Source organism: Dermacentor variabilis, chromosome 5 (genome assembly GCF_050947875.1).
Source record: "Dermacentor variabilis isolate Ectoservices chromosome 5, ASM5094787v1, whole genome shotgun sequence".
In the NCBI taxonomy this organism is placed as follows: domain Eukaryota; kingdom Metazoa; phylum Arthropoda; class Arachnida; order Ixodida; family Ixodidae; genus Dermacentor; species Dermacentor variabilis.
Genome location: NC_134572.1, coordinates 174,414,999 through 174,434,381, shown reverse-complemented (window position 1 = coordinate 174,434,381; position 19,383 = coordinate 174,414,999). Strand labels below are relative to the sequence as shown.

At 47.6% G+C, this 19,383-nt stretch overlaps 1 protein-coding gene across 1 annotated transcript in view; it reads left to right on the top strand.

Moving 5' to 3' along the window:
• The window catches only part of LOC142583346 (phospholipid-transporting ATPase ABCA3-like), a 133,777-nt gene that overhangs the window by 45,907 nt on the left and 68,487 nt on the right, over positions 1–19,383 (top strand). The window contains exon 5 of the mRNA XM_075693766.1: positions 3,160–3,305. Within this exon, the coding sequence (XP_075549881.1) occupies positions 3,160–3,305 (146 nt within the window). The remainder of the gene's footprint in view (positions 1–3,159; positions 3,306–19,383) is intronic.

The following is a 19,383-nucleotide window of genomic DNA, read 5'->3' as shown; positions in this document are numbered from 1 at the left end:
AAGGATTCATTTTCGCAGTACCATTATCACTTGTGAAAACATAGCAAAAATAGTCGTTAAAATCATGTGCTCTAGCCTGATCTAGCGCATCTGGTGAAGATGGATTAGTCGGCTTTCCATTCATATACTACCAGAATTTGTGAGGCGCGTTCTTAATAAACTCGTGCAATGTAGAGGCACAGAATTTCTGTTTAGGGTTACGCACTTGTTCCTTAAGTAATCTAGTAAGGGAATTTACTTGAGAACGGTAGCCTGCAACATTCCGTTGCTTGCTAGTTTTTCGCAACCTCTTGATTTTACGTTTAGCATGAATTATTTTACGCGTGATCCACGGATTGCGTTTGTGAGTTGCTTTGTACACAGTTGGGACGAAATTACGCATACAATGCATGACATGAAACTTGAATTTTAACCAAACCGCATCAATACTATAACGTTCATCAGTACAAAAATCATGAAACTCAGGGTACTCGTGTGCAAGGTACGTCATTATAGCGTCATTGTTGGCTCTGTTAAAGGCGGGCATTTGCTTTAATTGGCCACGTAATGTAGGTGGGCTAGTGAATAGCAATGAGCATAAGACCATATTGTGGTCGGATAGTCCATCAAGTATGCCTACTCGCGACTCATTTAAAGGTAGACTGTTACTGACAAATACAAGGTCCAAGATGGAGGATGACGTTCCCTGTACACGAGTTAGGGCGGCAACAAGCTGATCAAGGTTAAAGCCAAGCATAATGTCCAGTAGTATGCTTTGAGCTTTTGTTTCAGGGACAAGGGAACACCACTGAATCTCGGGAAGGTTAAAATCACCAGCAAGTACAATCGAGCCCCCGTGCACGTGCGATTGCATATAGTCAAGTAAAGATTGAAGGCACACACTTTCAGCATTCGGGGGCCTGTAGAACACGCCCACTTTAGCGATCGCGTCTTGAAGATGCACGTTGCACCACAGAGCTTCAGTATCTTTTACGTCGGGCATAGTAGAAAAGTGGATCCCTTCCTTAAAAAGCGCGACACCCCCACCGCGTGATTCCCTGTGTTTGCGCACTATGGCATATCTTGGGGGTACAACTTCTTTATCAGAAGTTGTACCCCCAGGATTGTACCCCCATGAGCAGATAGCCATTGGCTTTTTTACGTTTGCCAAAAAAAAACTAATGTATGGTTTTAAATGCGTAAGCATTTCTATGGTTACCTAATGAGAAAACTCTCCGTCCGTCCTTCCTTCGCGTAAGACGATAGTTTTCAATATAGAGCCAGCCAGCTCAGGAAGAAGACAACGAACGCGCGAGCAGTGGCACGAACGCGTCTCTGCGACCACGTGACGTGTACAATCGCGCAGGCACCTGAACTGTGGAGCAACGGTGGCTTCGATTTGGAACGCCATCAGCGCATCTGGCGCTGCCAACGGCAGTATAATTTGCTTGCCTCTTCTGTTCACGTTGCGCCGCCTTCAGGCAGCACCTCGTGTCGCCGCAGCGCTGTCGCATTGCCGTAATGGCGCCAAGACAACAGCAGCCGCTTAGTGAAGAAGAACGGAAACGCAGGAATGTAGAATTCTCAGCGTGAATACATATTACGCCAGGAACAAATGAACGACGATGCGCAGAGAGGGGAACTACAGGAACACGCTGCCGAACGTAACAAACAAGAGGAACGGCACCGTGCCAACGCCGACCGATAATGACGTTCCAGGAAAAGCTGCATACGTTTCTTTCATGGCCTTACTCCTCCCTCGTAATTTCACCCCACTCCCACAAACGCTGCAGGCTCTCTATACCACGAGTGACCATTGCTTCTACTCGCCTCTTCTACGTCGGCTCGTGCAGGTCTTACTTAACGGTTCGGTCTTTTAACATCGCTTCTCCGTTTCGCTGTTCTTCAATGGTCGTTCCTCGCAATTATACCAAACACACCAGCGCACGACCAATAAACACCACACCGTTACTGCCAAATGCTTACGCATCATTCACATGACTCCCTGAGGAGATTCTACGTGCAATTTTATTGCGATAGCAATATTATGGGCACTCCAGGCGCTTTTCTGCCGTCGGCGTCACTGTCGGCGCCGCCATCGCTGGGAGGTTCCGTGTGAGCGAGAGCGTCTGAGGGTGAGCAGACGAACGCGGTTCAACTTCGCGTGAGCGAGTGAGGAACGCGGCCCGGATGCGTGCCCTCTCCTGTCACGCGCAAGGCAGGGCGATCAGGCGAGGGAGGAGCGGCGTTCTTCTTCGGCGGCTGCTAAGGCGCCTCGATTGCCTCCTCACCTGTCACTCCGTACAGAGTGGAGACAACCACAGCATCTACTACGGCGTTGGCCACGCGAATCGCGGACGTCGTTGTAGACGCCTTTGGCGGACGCCATAGGTATGTGTTGCCAGCGCTCGTGCCTTGAAAGCGATCTGCGACGTGGCTTTACAGCGGCTTGTTACCACTTTTTAAAGTGAAAGCTTTACTGGCCGCGAACTTGCTATTTCGCCGTGGCGGTGCTCCGAGGGGGCACATGACGTCACAACGCCCGCCTCGCCGCGGATATTTCTCTCTCTCGCTCCCTAGACACTACTGCGCATGCGCCACTAGTAGCACCGAGCCACAGGTGTTCCGCCGCTGCGCACCGCCGCACCTTTCCGATTTAGCCGCTTGGTATGACGTCAGACCGCGTTCCTAGTCGTTGCGCTCGCCTCCGCTCGCTTCGCCAGCTGCGTCGCATGCCTGATAACATGTCGGAGGATTGAAAAGGAGAGCTCTCGTGCGCCGCAACCACAGTTGAGGCGGCAGTATGGACGGCGACAATTCTGATAAGCACGAGGAGGCCTAGAATCGACATCGGAACGAGGTGAAGAGGAAACGAATCGCCCAGGAAACACGAACAGCGCCGAACGACTGGCTAAATGCCACAACATAGCTAGAAAACCAGACTAACCTGGACTTGCAATCAAGATTAACCAAGGCTAATCATGGTATGCCTTAGCTTTGGCTACATATATCCTGGCATAGCCGAGCTAAGCCACTGCCAATTTTTGCCTGAGGGACCCCCATCTGTCGTTGTAAACAACGATTTGGTCGGTCGGTCGGTCGGTCGGTCGATTGAGTTATGCTCGCCGGGACATTACCAATAACGCTGTTCTGATGCCCTTCTTTTTTTCTTCTTTTCAGGTCTGCTCGAGCCTAACAATGGATTGGTGCTTGTTTCCGGTCAAAACATAAGAACAGCAGGCTTCGAACGTATGGGTTTCTGTCCCCAGTTTGACGCATTTTTTGCAGATCTCACGGTTACAGAACAACTAACATACTTTGGTGCGGTAAGAATATTTTATTGAGAATATCGTCAACGTGTGCAAATATAAAACATTTTTAAAAACCTTTCCATCGCCCCAAAGCCGTCGAAGAACAATAGGACGATGCAATATAATAAGTCCTGGACAGTAGACCAAAATATTATTGAACATACTATACCTTCAGCGTAATACCGATACGTGCATAATGACCTCGGGCGTTCATGTATCTGGCTGTAGATTTAGTGAAGAAAAGGTTTTCATATAGACAAGAATTAAGTTCACTGTTAATGGCTTTTCAGAAGATGCCAAGAGCGGAAAAAGCCATCAATTGCAGGAAGATAAGCAACCAAATTTTTATGCGCGCATCTTTTGTCTGACCTAGGCAATGATAGATTTTCATTTTTTTTTGTCACGGTACGTGTGGTTTCACTTGCATAACATATTCAATTATACAACAAGGCGACGGCGTCAACACGCTTGGGTCCAGACTGGATGGCGTGCTGCCAGAACCATCGTTCTCATGCTTCATGTAGAGGAGATTGGGCTGGCTTAGTAGCAAACTGTAATTTTTGCAATTGCTGGACACTCCCAACATTTTCTACTGCTGCATCCTTTGTTGAGAATCGCGTGGTGACCCTCGTCCGTTTCCAATGGTTGTCACAACTCGATAGGCAGCGTGCCAGTGATGTTACGGGCAGTGTCTCGCGAAGCAGAATGCAAGAAAATGGCACACGCCATGGTTTCCAGTACAACAGCAACTCGAACTTGAAAAATAATAAGCTTTGATGATGTGATTTCGAAGTCTTTTGAGGCGCACTACATAGGTAAAAGCGAATTGCAGACATTAAACCAGCGAAATCTGGCTGCCCTCCCAGGCTTTAAATGTGCCGACGCAGAAGCCAAGAAAGAATGGTGGGAATAATGTGTCGTAGAAACTAACCCTAAAATTGGACATACAGAAATAGGTAGTAATAACAACCTATTATATGGTATAAAAGATTGTAATCTTACAGAGAGAAGAAGTGATTGGCTCTTAGCATACACCTACCATAGGATACCGCATGGCACCCGCGCTTGAAATGGTTATTCTCATCCGCAGCAAATGTCAGTGGGTCTAAGTGGCAGTTCTATGGAAAGGCTTATTGCAAACACACCCGCACGGGTGGACGCGCACACACACACACACACACACACACACACACACACACACACACACACACACACACACACACACACACACACACACACACACACACACACACACACACACACACACACACACACACACACACACACACACACACACACACACACACACACACACACACACACGCACGCACGCACATGCGTGCACGGACGCATGCAGGCACAGCTGCCCACGTTGCTCAACTGGTAGATCATCGCACGCGTCATGGTGAGGTAGTGGGTGCGGCTAAAACCCTTCAACACAATTTACCACGGCACCAGCCCCAGAATAGCCATCATTACACCGAACGGTATGAAGGTACACAATATATCAGAAGGTAATCTATGTTGCAATATTGGCCTGTTGTACGATGGTATATATGTGGGAACTGTGTGAAATAAACACTACCGTGCGTGAATAAAGCGGTGAATAAGCGGTAAACGGGGCGTAAACAAAATCCTGCATGCATCCCGCAGACGATAGCTTTCAAGTCAAAGTACGACGCCAGATACAATAATATACCATCAGGCCACAGCGTCTATACCGACGGATGCCACTAGATAGCTTCCCTTGAGCGACCTCTCAAACCCCAGCCAGTTTAGACCCACTGGCCTCACACTACAGCGTGTACAGCTTAGGATGCCAGAAAGAAGGCTGCAATAAATACAGCCTCCGTAATAACAGGTAGTTTAACCCCATTTAACTCCTCTTCCCCTCCCTCCCCCACAGCGCCTGCAACTTCGTAAAGTATAAAGAATGCTTCACTAAAGATAGGCTCCCAGAAGTCGAGAGTTTAGTCCGACTGGCCCTACACTACAGCGTCTGCAGGTTCGGATACCTCAAAGACAGCCTCAGCAAACGCGGACTCCCAAACGCTACGATTTTGGTATCCCTACCCCTAGATAATAGCATCTGCGATTTTATATATCACAAAGGAAGCTTCACTAAACACGGCATCACAACCATAGCGAGTTTTGTTTGTGCCACTGCGAGTGTAGATTGGGTGTTCAGTATCTCTGACTTTGTCTTCGTTGTTGGAGGATGGCGCGTCGTCTGCTGCAAGGCAGACGACGCGCAGCCACTAACGGATGTTAGAGAATGTTTGACGCAGGCTAAGAAAGCGACTTAACAAAAACATTCGGTTTCAATGCTCGGTGTAAATCGATGTTACGCGACGAATTTTAACATATAGCTGACCATCCAGCAGTGCTTGGTGTTGCGCAAAGCACTACGAGGTGTCATTCACGTCATGTCAATAATGTAATTCATGTCATCCAAGTCATGAATGGGTATAATTTTGTCATGTCATGTGTGGTATGTCATGAACACGACTACATGTCATCCATGCCACCGCATGCCGTGTCATTCATTTCCTGCATGGCATTAATGCATGGCATTGTTGTCATGTCTTTCATGTCGAGTCATTGTCACGACATTCTTGTCAACTATGTTTGGTGATACCTGTCATGGTTACCCTGTTATATGTCCAGGTAAAAAAAATTAACCCACGAATATGATACTCCCAAATTCGAAAATTGAAAGCAGCTGTTTAGGTGTTTTGAATTCGCGTGATATTCAATTCAATTCAGCTATATTCAACATATGCCAGATCTTTGGAGCACGGACAAAAAGCCTGAAAAGGCTTGACTGGGTCCGTGCACCATAGCATGTCATACAGTGACATCAATTCCATGCAAAAAGTAGAGGAGAAATTGAATTTGCAGGGAATCGAAAAACTACAGAAAATAGAAAACCAATGCAAACAACAGGCAAATATGTGCCTAAAGAAAATCCATGAATATCCAGAAACATCGCGGAAAATTCACTGGATCAGAAACGAGAGAAAAAAAGTACAGAAAATACAAGTAGTGTTTCAACAAAAAATAGAAAAATGGATAGTTATACATATATGTTGTGTAGCTGATTCAAAGAGCTCAATTCTATATGCGTGCCATTTTTGGCCAAATCATTTAACAAGGTCGGTAATGTGTACTTTAACATTTGCTTACCGTAGGTCGTGCGGCATCTATCAACTTTCCATCTTTCCGGATAGCGTGTGTTATACGAAGGGGAATTTTTTTGCAACCGCGCCAGTTATTTCAGAAGGAAAGTTTTCGTGTTTGTTTACAGTTTATGTTGTCGGACTAGTCTGAAATTGCACATAGACTGTAGGTTTACAAGCTTACGCTTGTTAAACATGTTCTGTGTGTGACTTAGGTAGGGAGCTTTAAAAAACAAGGCGTATTGCACGCTTCTGAAGTGAAAGAAGTTCTTTCATATTCTCTTTAGTTGTTCTTCCCAAAACTAGTTTAGCGTAGAAAAAAATAGAGCATTGTACAAAATATTGGTAATAGAAAGAGGGAACGTAAAGCAATGCCGACGCATGAGACCAATTACTTTGGATAGTTTTTTTTCGTTAGGTAATTGATGTGAGCATCCCAGGACAAATTATTGGAGAAAATCACGCCAAGCGTTTTAAAACTTTCTGCAACTTCTATTCCGAAATCGTTTAGCAGTAGTCGTGGGATCTAGAAGAATTTGTTTCGTGGATGTAACAACACTGCTTTGGTTTTACTAACGTTAGGTTTCATTCATTATTTGTAGCTCACAAGTGAATGCGATGAAGTGTTTTATTTGCGCGAAAAGATAGGTGTGCGACATCCGAGTCGGTAAAAAATAGGCTAGTATCGCCAGCGTATAATATATACTTGGCGGTAAGATCAATGTTAACAATACCCGTAATCTAAAGAACAAAGAGAAGAGGACCCAAGATGCTTCTCTGTGGAACACCTAAATTAAATGGTTTGACTAAAGAAGAGTGGTCATCGATCATGACGACCTATTATGTAGGTACGATGAAATGAGTGACAGAGCTTTCCCTCGAATGCCATAGTGCTCTAATTTTTTCTCAAGTATGTTGTGATTAATATTGTTGCAGGAAGAAAGCAGGCCCACGAGTGTAAAATAACGTATATTTACAACTGGCGTATATGACGTTGAGGCAACTGCCTGACTTCGTCTTCGTCTAGTTCAATTCAACTTCTTCGTTCCTTCACCGTAACATCACCCTCCCGGTGGAGTAGCTCCATCCCGGTGCAAGTTATAGATCCTCACTTAATGGGGGGACATGGGGCTTAAGCCTGGCGACGTGAACAACATCGCTGGTGACGTTGCGATGCACTGAAGGCTGGCCGACTGGGGCGATCTCGTATGTCACGTCGGACAGTTGGCGTAAGATCTGGTACGGACCAGAGTACCGGGAAAGTAGTTTTTCCGACAAGCCGACGCGACGTGAAGGCGTCCAGAGAAGGACAAGTGCACCAGGTGAAAAATGGTTGTCTCGGTGCCGAAGGTCGCAACGTCGCTTTTGAGAAGCTTGCGAGACTGTGAGGCGATGACGGGCGACATCTCGGGCCTGGGCGGCTAAGTCAATAGCATCGCGAGCGTAACCAGTGCTGGGCTGTGGAAGGTAGCAACGTGTCAAAGGGCAAGATGGGGTCGCGGCCATACAAAAGATAAAATGGTGAAAATCCGGCAGTGTCGTGACGGGACGAGTTGTATGCGAAAGTGATGTATGGTAAAGCGACGTCCCAGTCACGGTGATCGTCGGAGACGTACATGGCCAGCATCTCAGTTAGCGTGCGGTTGAGTAGCTCGGTGAGGCCGTTCGTTTGAGGGTGGTACGCGGTAGCAATCCGGTGTTCTGTAGAGCAGGAGCGGAGCAGGTCATCGACGACCTTCGATAAAAAGTAGCGGCCGCGATCCGTAAGCAACTGGCGAGGGGCGCCGTGGTGCAGGATGACGTCGTATAGTAAGAAGTCGGCGACATCTGTAGCGCAGCTGGTTGGTAGCGCTCGTGCGATGGCATATCTCGTGGCCTAATAGGTTGCTACAGCAATCCATTTGTTGCCTTTGATAGAAATTGGAAAGGGGCCAAGGAGGCCTAGGCCCACACGAAACAAAGGCTCTGTGGGGATATCAATTGGTTGAAGCAAACCAGCGGGAGGCGTAGCAGGCGTCTTCCGGCGCTGACACAGGCCGCATGAAGCGACATAACGGCGCACAGAGCGATAAATGCCGGGCCAGAAGAAGCGGCGCCGCAGGCGGTCGTATGTACGAGTGATGTCCAGATGTCCAGCAGTAGGAGCGTCGTGAAGTTGCTGGAGCACGGCTAGTCGAAGGTGCTTGGGAACGACTAGGAGGAACTACAGGCCGTCAGGACGAACGCTACGACGGTATAAAGTTCCATCGCGCAAGGTGAACATCCGGAGGCACGGGTCATTGAGCGAGGAGCTTAGGCGTTCCATAACTGTTCGAATAACAGGATCTTTGCGCTGCTCATCGCCAATATGGAGGAAGCCGGAGATGGATAGAACACTGATGTCCGAGTCTGCATCGGTATCGTCCGGTTGATCCACGGGATTGCGGGACAGGCAGTCAGCGTCTTTATGCAGGCGCCCTGACTTATACATAATAGAAAATGTATATTGCTGTAGACGCAATGCCCAACGCGCAAGTCGTCCAGTTGGGTCCTTCGAAGAGGAGAGCCAGCAGAGGGCGTGATGATCGGTGACGGCGCAGAAGCTCCGACCGAAAAGGTACGGCCGGAATTTCGCGACCACCCATAGGAGCGCGAGACATTCTGTCTCAGTAATGGAGTAATTTCGCTCAGGCGTGGAAAGAAGGCGGCTAGTGTAAGCGATGACACGGTCTTGGTCTTGTTGACGCTGAGCGAGGACAGCGCCGACGCCATGACCACTTGCGTCAGTTCGTACTTCAGTGGGCGCAGAAGGATCAGAGTGTGACAGAATTGGGGAAGTTGTAAGCCGCTCAATCAGGGTAGAAAAGGCTTTCTCCTGCAGTGGTCCCCAAGAGAAAGAGACGTCTTTCTTAAGAAGGTCAGTGAGAGGTTGAGTGATGTCGGCAAAAGTTTTCACAAATCGCCGGAAATAAGAGTATAAGCCCAGAAAACTACGGACATCGCTTGTTGAACAAGGTACAGGAAAATTTCGCACGGCGTGAACTTTCTGTGGATCAGGTTGGATTCCCGCGGCGTTACGAGATGGCCGAGCATGTTAATTTCATGGCGACCGAAATGCCACTTGGAGGATTTTAGCTGAAGGCCAGCCCTGCGAAACAAGGAGAGTATGGTTGTGAGATGCCGCAGGTGGCTCTCAGAGTTCGGCGAAAACACAATCACATGGTCGAGGTAACAGAGGCATGTAGACCACTTCAAGCCGCGCAAGAGAGAGTCCATCATGCGCTCGAATGTAGCTGGCGCATTGCATAATCCAAACGGCATGACTTTAGATTGGTACAGACCGTCCGGTGTGACGAAGGCGGTTTCATCTCATCGACGCTAATCTGCCAATAGCCGGAGCGGAAGTCAACTGATGAAAAGTATTGGGATCCGTGAAGGCAGTCAAGAGCATCATCAATGCGCGGCTGGGGTAAACATCCTTCTTTGTTATCCTGTTGAGGTGACGGTATTCAACGCAGAAGCACCAGGAGTTGTCTTTTTTCTTTACTAAGACAACCGGTGATGCCCACGGGCTACTGGAAGGTTCATTGATGTCCTTGTCTATCATCCTGTCTACTTCTTTCTGTATGATGGCCCTTTCTGTTGCGGAGACACGATATGGCCGCCTATGAATGGGGCTGGCGTCACCGGTGTTGATGCGACGCGTGACAACAGATGTTTGGCCAAGTGGACGGTCGTCCAAATCAAAGATGTCCCGAAAAGATGACAGGAGGTGACGAAGAGCTGTTGTTTGCTCGGAAGGAAGGTCAGGGGCGATCATCTTAGAAACATCGTCCGCAGGCGTCGAGTACGGAGGAGTGGGTGACAAAGGTCCGTTGGTACTGATGAAGGATTCAGAGGTCAAAGAAGAAATTTTATATTCTTCTAAAGGAGTAATATACGCTATGGCGATACCGTGTGGCAGCACATGCGACGAAAATCCAAAATTGAGGATGGGCACGCGAGCGCAGTTTTCAATATTGCGCGACAAAACCACGTCAGTAAGCGGCGACACGACGTACTCGCCATCAGGTACGGGAGGACAGGGTGTCAGGAGGACATTTGTAGCCGCCTGTGGAGACAGCCTTGCAAACTCAGCAGAACATAAGCGGTGTGAAGCACAAGTTGTTGCGTCGGCAGGAAGCGGCAGATCCAACTGTACAACATGTGCGGAGCAGTCCATTCGGGCAGAGTGTTTCGAAAGGAAGTCGAGGCCGAGAATTAGGTCATGTGAACACGATAAATATAACAACGGTATAATGGCTCCCAATGGTCACACGTGCTCTGCACATTCCAAGGACAGGTGAAGTACTCCCATCGGCGACTCGCACAGTGCACGGTACGGCGGGTGTCAGAACCTTTTTGAGCCTTCGGCGGAGAGCGGCGCTCATAACTGAAAGCTGTGCTCCTGTGTCAACGAGAGATCTAACAGGAACGCCATTAACTTCAATGTCGAGTAGGTTTCCACATGTAGGCAGGGTCAGCAGAGGATTTGTGGGCCGGGTCGGAGTTGCAGCTTCATCTCCGGTAGCTGCACCGCCTAGTTTCCCGAAGCGAAGCGACCGGTTGCAGAAGGGGACGAAGAGCGGTGAACGAGAGGCGAACGGGGCCTACGACCTTGCGGAGACGGCGAGCGGCTGGATCTTGGTGGAGCACTGTCGGCATTGATGTTCCTAGTCGGCGTATAGGGCGAGAAAGTACGATTGTCTGGTACTTGGCGGTAGTGACTCGGAGCCGACCACCGAGGACGCGACGACCAATGGTTGTGGCAATGACGGGCGATGTGTCCAATACCGGAACAAATAAAACAGATAGGTTTATCATCCGCTGTGCGCCAGTCAGCTGGGTTGCGATGAGGGGGCGGAAAGCTTTGCGTCTGTGAGCGAGCGGCCGGAGAAATCTGGTAGGTGTTTGTATGGCGGACCGAGCAGAGAGATGGAATGCCCAAACTTGCTATTTCCTCCCGAACGACCGCTTGTATAAGGGAGATAGCGAGCACGCTTTCCCGACAGTCAGAACGAACTGGAGCCGGAGCCATGGCCTCAAGCTTACGGCGAACGATGCGCGTGATTTCTTCCGTTCCTGTGGGCTGAACGAAGCGGGGTGGGTCTTCGCAAGAAGATGTCGCGGCGGTATTGGGCAATCGGTCGAAATTTTGAGCGACGCCGCGGCCCTTCGCTTGCTCGAAGCGCCGGCACTCCTTTATAATTGCATCCACCATGGCACAATCCTTGCACATCAGGAGATTGAAGGCATCGTCTGCAGTACCTTTCAATATGTGACCAATCTTGTCTGCCTCGGTCATGTTGTTATCAGCTTTGCGACAGAGGGCCAGCACATCCTGTATGTAGACGACATAGGATTCTGTGGACGTTTGAGCGTGACACGCAAGTTATTTTTTTGCCGCCAGTTGACGAACGACTGGTCTGCCAAACAGGTCTCGCATTTTTTCTTTGCAGACATCCCAGCTCGTTAGGTCAGCTTCGTGTGTGGCGTACCATTGCCTCACAGTTCCTCTTAGGTAAGGTATCACGTTCGCTTGCATCATTGTTGGATCCCACCTGTTCTTGTCGCACACTCGTTCGTACATCATAAGCCAGTCCTCGACGTCGGCGTTGTCCGTGCCACAAAATGTCCCTGGGTCCCGCGGATGAGTGAGGATGACCGTTGGCACGGGCTGCTGAGGCGTTGTCGCTTGTGTCGGTTGATTTGCCATTGTGGCGGCAGGTAGATGACGTCCGCTGCGAAGTTCCCTGATTGTACCCCACACCTTCCACCAAAATGTTGCAGAAAGAAAGCAGGCCCACGAGTGTAAAATAACGTATACTTACAACTGGCGTATATGGCGTTCAGGCAACTGCCAGACTTCGTCTTCGTCTAGTTCAATTCAATTTCATCGTTCCCTTCACCGTAACAATATGATCGAATGCTTTGGGAAATCCGCAACGATACCAAGGACCAACTCTGACTTTCAGACATTTCAAGTATTATTTCTTTTTGCATGAGCAATGCCAGCTCTGGTATATTTATCTTACCTGAAGCCGTACTGCGAGTCAACATGTTGTAGCGATCAGTAAATGAAATTAAACGCGTTAGAATTGTTTTTTCAAGACCTTTTGAAAAGACAGGTAGAATACAGATTGGAAGGTAGTCTGTAAGATCATTCCTATCGCCTTTTTTTGCAGATCGCTGTAACTTTTGCGCATTGCATTTTACGAGGAAATACCGCACATGAAAAACAATTGCTAATTATATGCGTCAAGTAATGTGCGATCAGGTCAATAATGAATTTTACAGGTTCTATCTGCAGATCCATCATATCTGTGGCTGTGCTGCTTTCTAAACTCGTGTACGTTGTAATAACTTCCGATTAAGATACTGGCCGCAGAAACATTGTATGCTCGCAGCACGGCTGCATGTAAGACAGGCTGTCACCTCCAGATGATGAGAAGATTGAAGATTAGATGGAGATTGGAGATTAGCTAGAAAAGATGGGACATTAGAAAGAAAAGCATATTAAATGCGTTTGCTAGTTCTGCTGCACAAATTTCCACGTTGACCTTCAGTATTTTTATAATAGGTTCTGTACTTCTGCCAAAAATACTCATTTAGTTTGCGCCACATCTCCCCAGAGCGTTGGCTCGAAGAAATTAAGCGGTTATAATTGTACCTGTTTTTAGCAGCACGAAGTTCTTTAGTGACAAGATATCTATGTTTGTTAAAGCACTAAGCGTGTGAGGGCATCTAGGTTTAACGACGTTTTTGTACAGCGGCTCTTGTTTTCTTATTAGATGCAAAATGTCAGTAGTTATCTATGGCTTACGAACTTTCTTTGATCGGGTGAATGTTTTTTGTGGAAAGCATGAATTGTAGATAGATGTAAATTTTTTAAGAACCTGCCGTAGGGGATTTCTGGATTACGTTCACTCACATCATGCCAGCTTACCTCTGCGATAGATTCACGAAAAGTGGTTAATGTGTGAGAGTTAATTGATCTGTAAGAAATGTGTGCCAGTGACGTAGAGTGGTCAATACGTTTAGAAGATTCGTTTGCAGAAATAAATATTGGAAGATGGTCGCTGAGGCAGTAGTTTATAACACCAGAGTGCACACGGCGCAAATCAACATTTGTAATGAAGAGATCAAGAAGAGTTTCTGTTGTAGTGGTCAGCCTCCTTGGTGAAGTTATTACACTGTGGCAATTGTGTATATCTAAGATAGGCTCAAAGGCATCTTTATTATGGTTCTCTGCAAGTAAATTATTATTAAATCGTCGCCTAAAATTATTTGATATTTATAATAGTTAACAAATTCCAGGAGTGAATCTAAAAAGCTAATAAAGGAGGAAACGTCACCGCGAGGTGGGCGATAGCGGACACAGAATAAAAATTTCCGTGATTTGAGAACAAGCGTTTCATAGTGAGGACTAGAAGAACAATACTCAGATAGTAATTCGCAATGCACTTCATTTGAGACCAAAATGGACGCGCCTCCACCACACTCCTGATTGTAGCTTACAAAGTAAGAATTGTATCCGTGCATTTCAAACACATCCTCTTCACAAGTAAACCACGTTTCTGTAAACATCACAATATAAAGGATAATTTTAACATCGCTAAATAATTACTCAACGTCATCGTAGTTATTGCGACCGGATCTCAAGTTGAAATGGACACAGTTACAACATTGCTGAAATTCAGTCACCGTTAAGTCACTTAGCCGCATCAGTCTTGCAGTTTCATTTGTCGACGAAGCCATCACGGACGAGAAAAACAACACTTTTGGTCTAGCATTTGCTCAATGAAAACACATATTGACCAGAATGTTCTGGCCAATACTAACGCGCATGAGCGACCACGCCATGTCTGTCGATTCATGAAAGAGGTTATCTGCATTCTCGTCAAAAATGATAACGAACATCAAATGTCTGCCTTCACAGTCTACTGACCCTCTCATTTCATTAATTGTACCCGGTATGAACAACATTACAGCTTGTGAAACTGTCCTCGTGTTTGAATGCATCCATGATAACAGTCGTTGCCAAGTGCTGATTTCATATCTATTAGATAATGTTTCATCAAAAGTAAACGTAAAAATAGTGCGAGTCTCAGTCTGCGCATTCGTGTATGATTTAGTACTGCCTGACTGGTTTAAGCAGTTTCTGTTATAAGTTTGCTTTTGTTACTAACGTGGCGCCGTAATCCGTTGTCTTCACATGGCTCTATTATGAAGTGCACTCGATAAGCATGCAGACTCGTTCACTGGATCTTTTCCAGATCGTACTCCGACTTTATGGCAAGTGTCTCTGATCTGTCCAAATTTTTCGCAAAGATCTTCCCATTACGGCACCATACGCATTTCCACCCATTTTCGCGCTTTTGAGACGAAGCCATTCCGAGGAGACGTTTTAGTGTTGGACATCAGTGTTCATTCACGTGGGCAGGCTAGGCTGATTCATTGCCAAAGTCGCTGTTCTTAAGACGCAGTTTTCTTGCCTTCTCAAGCAGGGCATCCCGCTTCTGTCTCCGCGTGAACTGCACAATAATGCAGCCTGGCTTATTTCTAGCATGAACACGGTGACAATTCTCAATGTCATCTGGTGCAACGCTCACTCCTGAAAGTTGTGCAAGCTTGCAAACAACAGCAGTTACGCCCTCGTCGGGGCGAAGAACATTGACGCGAAGAATTCTGATCTGAACAGCACGGTGTTCTCGGTGGCGGCGTTGAGCCTCTGGTCGTGCAGCTTGTTTAGCAGCAGCGGCAGACAAAGCACTTACACCGGTTGCGTTTTCAGAAATAAAAAAGACGAGTGCACGTGGCTCGCTCAAAGCGCATTGTCTAGCGGTAGCGCATGCGCAGTGGGTCGCTGCCGCGGAGCATGTATCATGCGGCACTCCCTTTTCGTCCTCGCCCTTTCGCCATATTCTCCTCCGCTTTGCTCTTCATGGTTCCGCTGCATCCTCCTCCACCTCTTTCCTCCTCACGGTCTCTTCGCTATCACCTTTCTTTCATCCCAGCTGGGCTCCACGTTCGCTCGGTTACGAGGGACTCCGAGGCATGCCAACGCGAAACGCAGGAACGGGCGCCCTGTGAGCTGCGCTATAGAAACGACAACGACGGTATCACGACGGGGATCACATACCTAAATCCCAAATGTCATGGCACACCACTGTATTCGGTCATATATCAAGCATGTTATGCATATGCTCATATTTCCATTCGTCGATTACGCATACGAGTCGCTCCTATTCAAGATTATAACAGGATAGGAATGTAGAAGAACACTGCTTCTAGTGTAAAATATCACTCTTACGTTTTTTGCGCACGGAAAGGGGACGAGCGACAGAAATTCGGCGCGGACACAGCGCTATGTCCGCGTCGAAGTTCTGTCTCTCGTCCCCTTTCCGTGCGCTAAAAACGTAAAAGTTATAGAATACCAACATGCCCAAACTTACGCTTTTTCAAGTAAAATATAGGTTTATACATTGGTTGCAGCACAGAATGCGAATATGTCTTTGTAAACAAACACATGTTAAAATTTAAAGTGGTAAAATAAAACGCAGCATATATTTGAAAACGCATAAAAGATGCATAATAAAGCAAAAAGTGCCTCTTCATTTATAGGAACAACTATCACAGCATCACGACCAGGAGCATGTGATGCATGTCATGACATTCATGCCACTCATGTCAGTCATAACACATGTCATAATTTACTTGCCATGACAATAATGACATAACAGTCGGCGCTATTTGTGGCATGTCATGCAAATACTGACAAATATACAGTTACAGAAACAACGCGGAAAGCATCATGACCACGAACTGCTTAGTGGCCTAGATGTATTGTTGTGACAGGTATGTAATATTCGTGTTATTGACATCACGACAGGCGTACCCTTAGTAGAATCCAGGTTCTTGTTCCTCCCTCACATGGGTGGAGCACTTGGGCGTCTGTGACATCCCGCAAGAAGACGGTCTCTGCAAGTGAAGAATAGTGCCACTAAGGATAGTGGCGATAGGTTCACTGGAGGTTTCCGATGGATGAAAGCAGAATCAAATATAGCTTGCAGACCCTTTCTATTTGGAACGTTTCACTGAACAAATGACAAGTGGCATTGGAACACATAAGGCGGCCCTACATCGGCAAAGCTGATAAAGCATAGCACCTCAAGTGGAGTCCAGAACGCTTGGTCAGGGCAACGGCAACACGTTTTCTCTCCTTCGGTGCCCCGCCCCAAACATTTACAGCCAAATCACCACCGAATCCTTTTGGTGGTGGTCCGCCGGCAAACCGATCAACAATCCTTGCGAAGATCGTCGTGTGAGTGGTCGGCCAACCATTCCAGTTGTCCCTCGTCTACGCTGCCTTTTGTTTTACCATTGTGTAAGGTGTTTGCTCCTCTCCACAAAGACAGCATAAAAACGCAACAAGTGACAGGATTACAAACGCATAGCAATCGTACACCGCGCAAAGCGAGAGAGCTCAACACAGTGGGCGCCATTAAATACTTATAAGCAGGAAGCATCTGCAAACTAAGGGCCAAACAATGAAATCTTCCTTAACTCAGTAAGGAAGCCTTCATTGCGGTAAGGCCACCTTATGTAACTCTGAAAGCTTCCTTACTGAGGGGCCCTCGGTGAAGGCTTCCTTGGTGCTTCGTCAGCATAAGGTAGCTCCAAAGCTACCTTCATGCGTCCTTACGCCGCTCCTGGCCCTGAACGAGCGCTTCACCTCACTGCTTAACCACGTGACGTTTGCTTGCGCATGCGCGCTGTCGCCCACCTGCGGAGAAGCGCGAGCACGGTGCGTCTTGCCAGGCATGTTCATTTCAGTCACGCGTGCGGCATGGAAGCGTGGCTAGGCGTTGCTAGGCGTTGCACGACGCCGGCGTGCCAGCGTTGCTGAAGCACATCAAGTTTTGCACTGTAATGTGTTACTTTTTTTAAGTTTAGTAAACAAAACCAGAAGAAAGCGTCCACGCTTCTCTATATTAGCTCTTCAATTTAAAATTGTGCGACGCTACATTTCTTTTATTGAATAATTGTTCGCGTAAAGCTTATAAAAGATAATCTCGAACCCAGGCATGCGGCAACCGCTCCTTACGTGAGGACGGATGAAGGGAGCTTTCAGAGTACGCTTGCCTCCTCCATCGGTCCTTCGCTGTAAGGAGGCCTCACGTAAGGTTAGGAAGCGCTCGAAGGAACGTTTCATTGTTTGAGCCTAAAGCTGTAGGGTGACTGACATGTGCTGTGTCACCCCGTGCCACACTCGTACTTGCGTACAACCTTCGGAGAAACCGATAGCGTAATAAATACATTTCATGCGTGAACGAAAGATGTCAATGCGGTGCTTTTGGCTCGTGTGCGTTTGTCTAATAAACGTTCGCTCACAAAAAGTTACAATGGCGGTCAACTGGACAAGGTTTCAGAAAGGGGTTCCCACAATGGCCACAATGGGCACAGTGATTAATGACTATGATTAATGACTACGGCGTTTACGCGTTCTGGGCCGATGAGAAGCCTGGCTCGCGCACGTGAGGAGCGAGAGCTGGACACCGACCTCTTAGCTTTCGCGGACAAAACGACCACACGAGGTGGACGTGGTGAAGCACCGATTGTCACTCTTCTTGAGGTCAGTTCTGTGCACTAATGGATGTTGATCACGTCATCATGCACCCCCCGCGTTTTCTCACTGCCAGCCGGTTTGCATAGACACCTGGTTAGCAGCAATCGCCATTCCGAGTGTCGGGTATAATCGGCCAATGTCATGAGCCGTGCACCAGCGTAATTTCGGCGCCGTCACTGCGATAAGTACCCGCCGCTGGCTACTAATTGCCCCGTTGTGTTTCGCTCATCATGCAAAGACCATCGGCAACATGCCAAGAGCGGTCTCTTTATCCTTTATTTCCCGCCGTTCCGATCCGAAGGACCAGAAAAAGAAGGAAAACACTGGTCTCAAGCTTCCAAAGCTGAAAGTAAAGATACAAAAGCCGCCTTTCCAGCAGCAGGCTTACACACTGATATGTATACCGAAGCGTGCACTTGTTTCTCTTTTCAGGTGACCGCTTTTGTCCGTCTAACAAAAGTTAAACGTTAGCGCTCAGCGCAGGAGGCGCCTGCATGTGTCGGAAATTTCTTGAATTTTATCGATGGTTGTGCCCTTTGTCACCGAAGCTTGCGTAATTTGATTGTATGAGCCACACGAAATGCGTAGTCCTTGCTGGAAGACACGCGGACACAAGCGATTACTCTGGAACATTCGATGACTCGTGTATGAAAGCCGACGCGCTTAACCCTCAGATCAGATTTCGGCGATCGCTGATCGTGTGCACCGCTATCGCTGTGCTTTGAGTGTAGCCTGTTTTCGAGGGGACAGGTTCGCCAAATAAAACTCTACTTTCGCCATTCACTGTTTTGCTGCTTTCTCTACCGTCACTACCACGCGACAATATCCATAAAAACGTGGAAGCGAATATTAATTGAGTGGTAGGCGTGCAGAAATTGTAAATGAAGGAATAAGTGAAGTTAATAATTAAGGTTACCTGGTAGCATAATGTTCTTTTTTCTTTGCGGGCACAAGTTTGCCCACAGTTTTGTTGCTGTTTTATTCGCCGTCACTACTACGTCATATCTGGTGAAGGCGCTTCTGCGTTCATGTACCGAACGCCACCGGGAAGCTGCGATCCATCTGTGACACCCGAGGACAACGCCAACGTCGACAAGAACCAGCGAGGTAGGCGTAAGTTGCAAGGAATCCTACCGGAGTACGGGCCTTTTCCCGAGAAGACGACAGGAATCAAGGCCACGTCAAAAAATTGGCAATGGCTTAGCTCGGCTATGCCAGGATATACGTAGCGAAAGCTAACGCATAGCAGGGTTAGCCTTGGTTAATC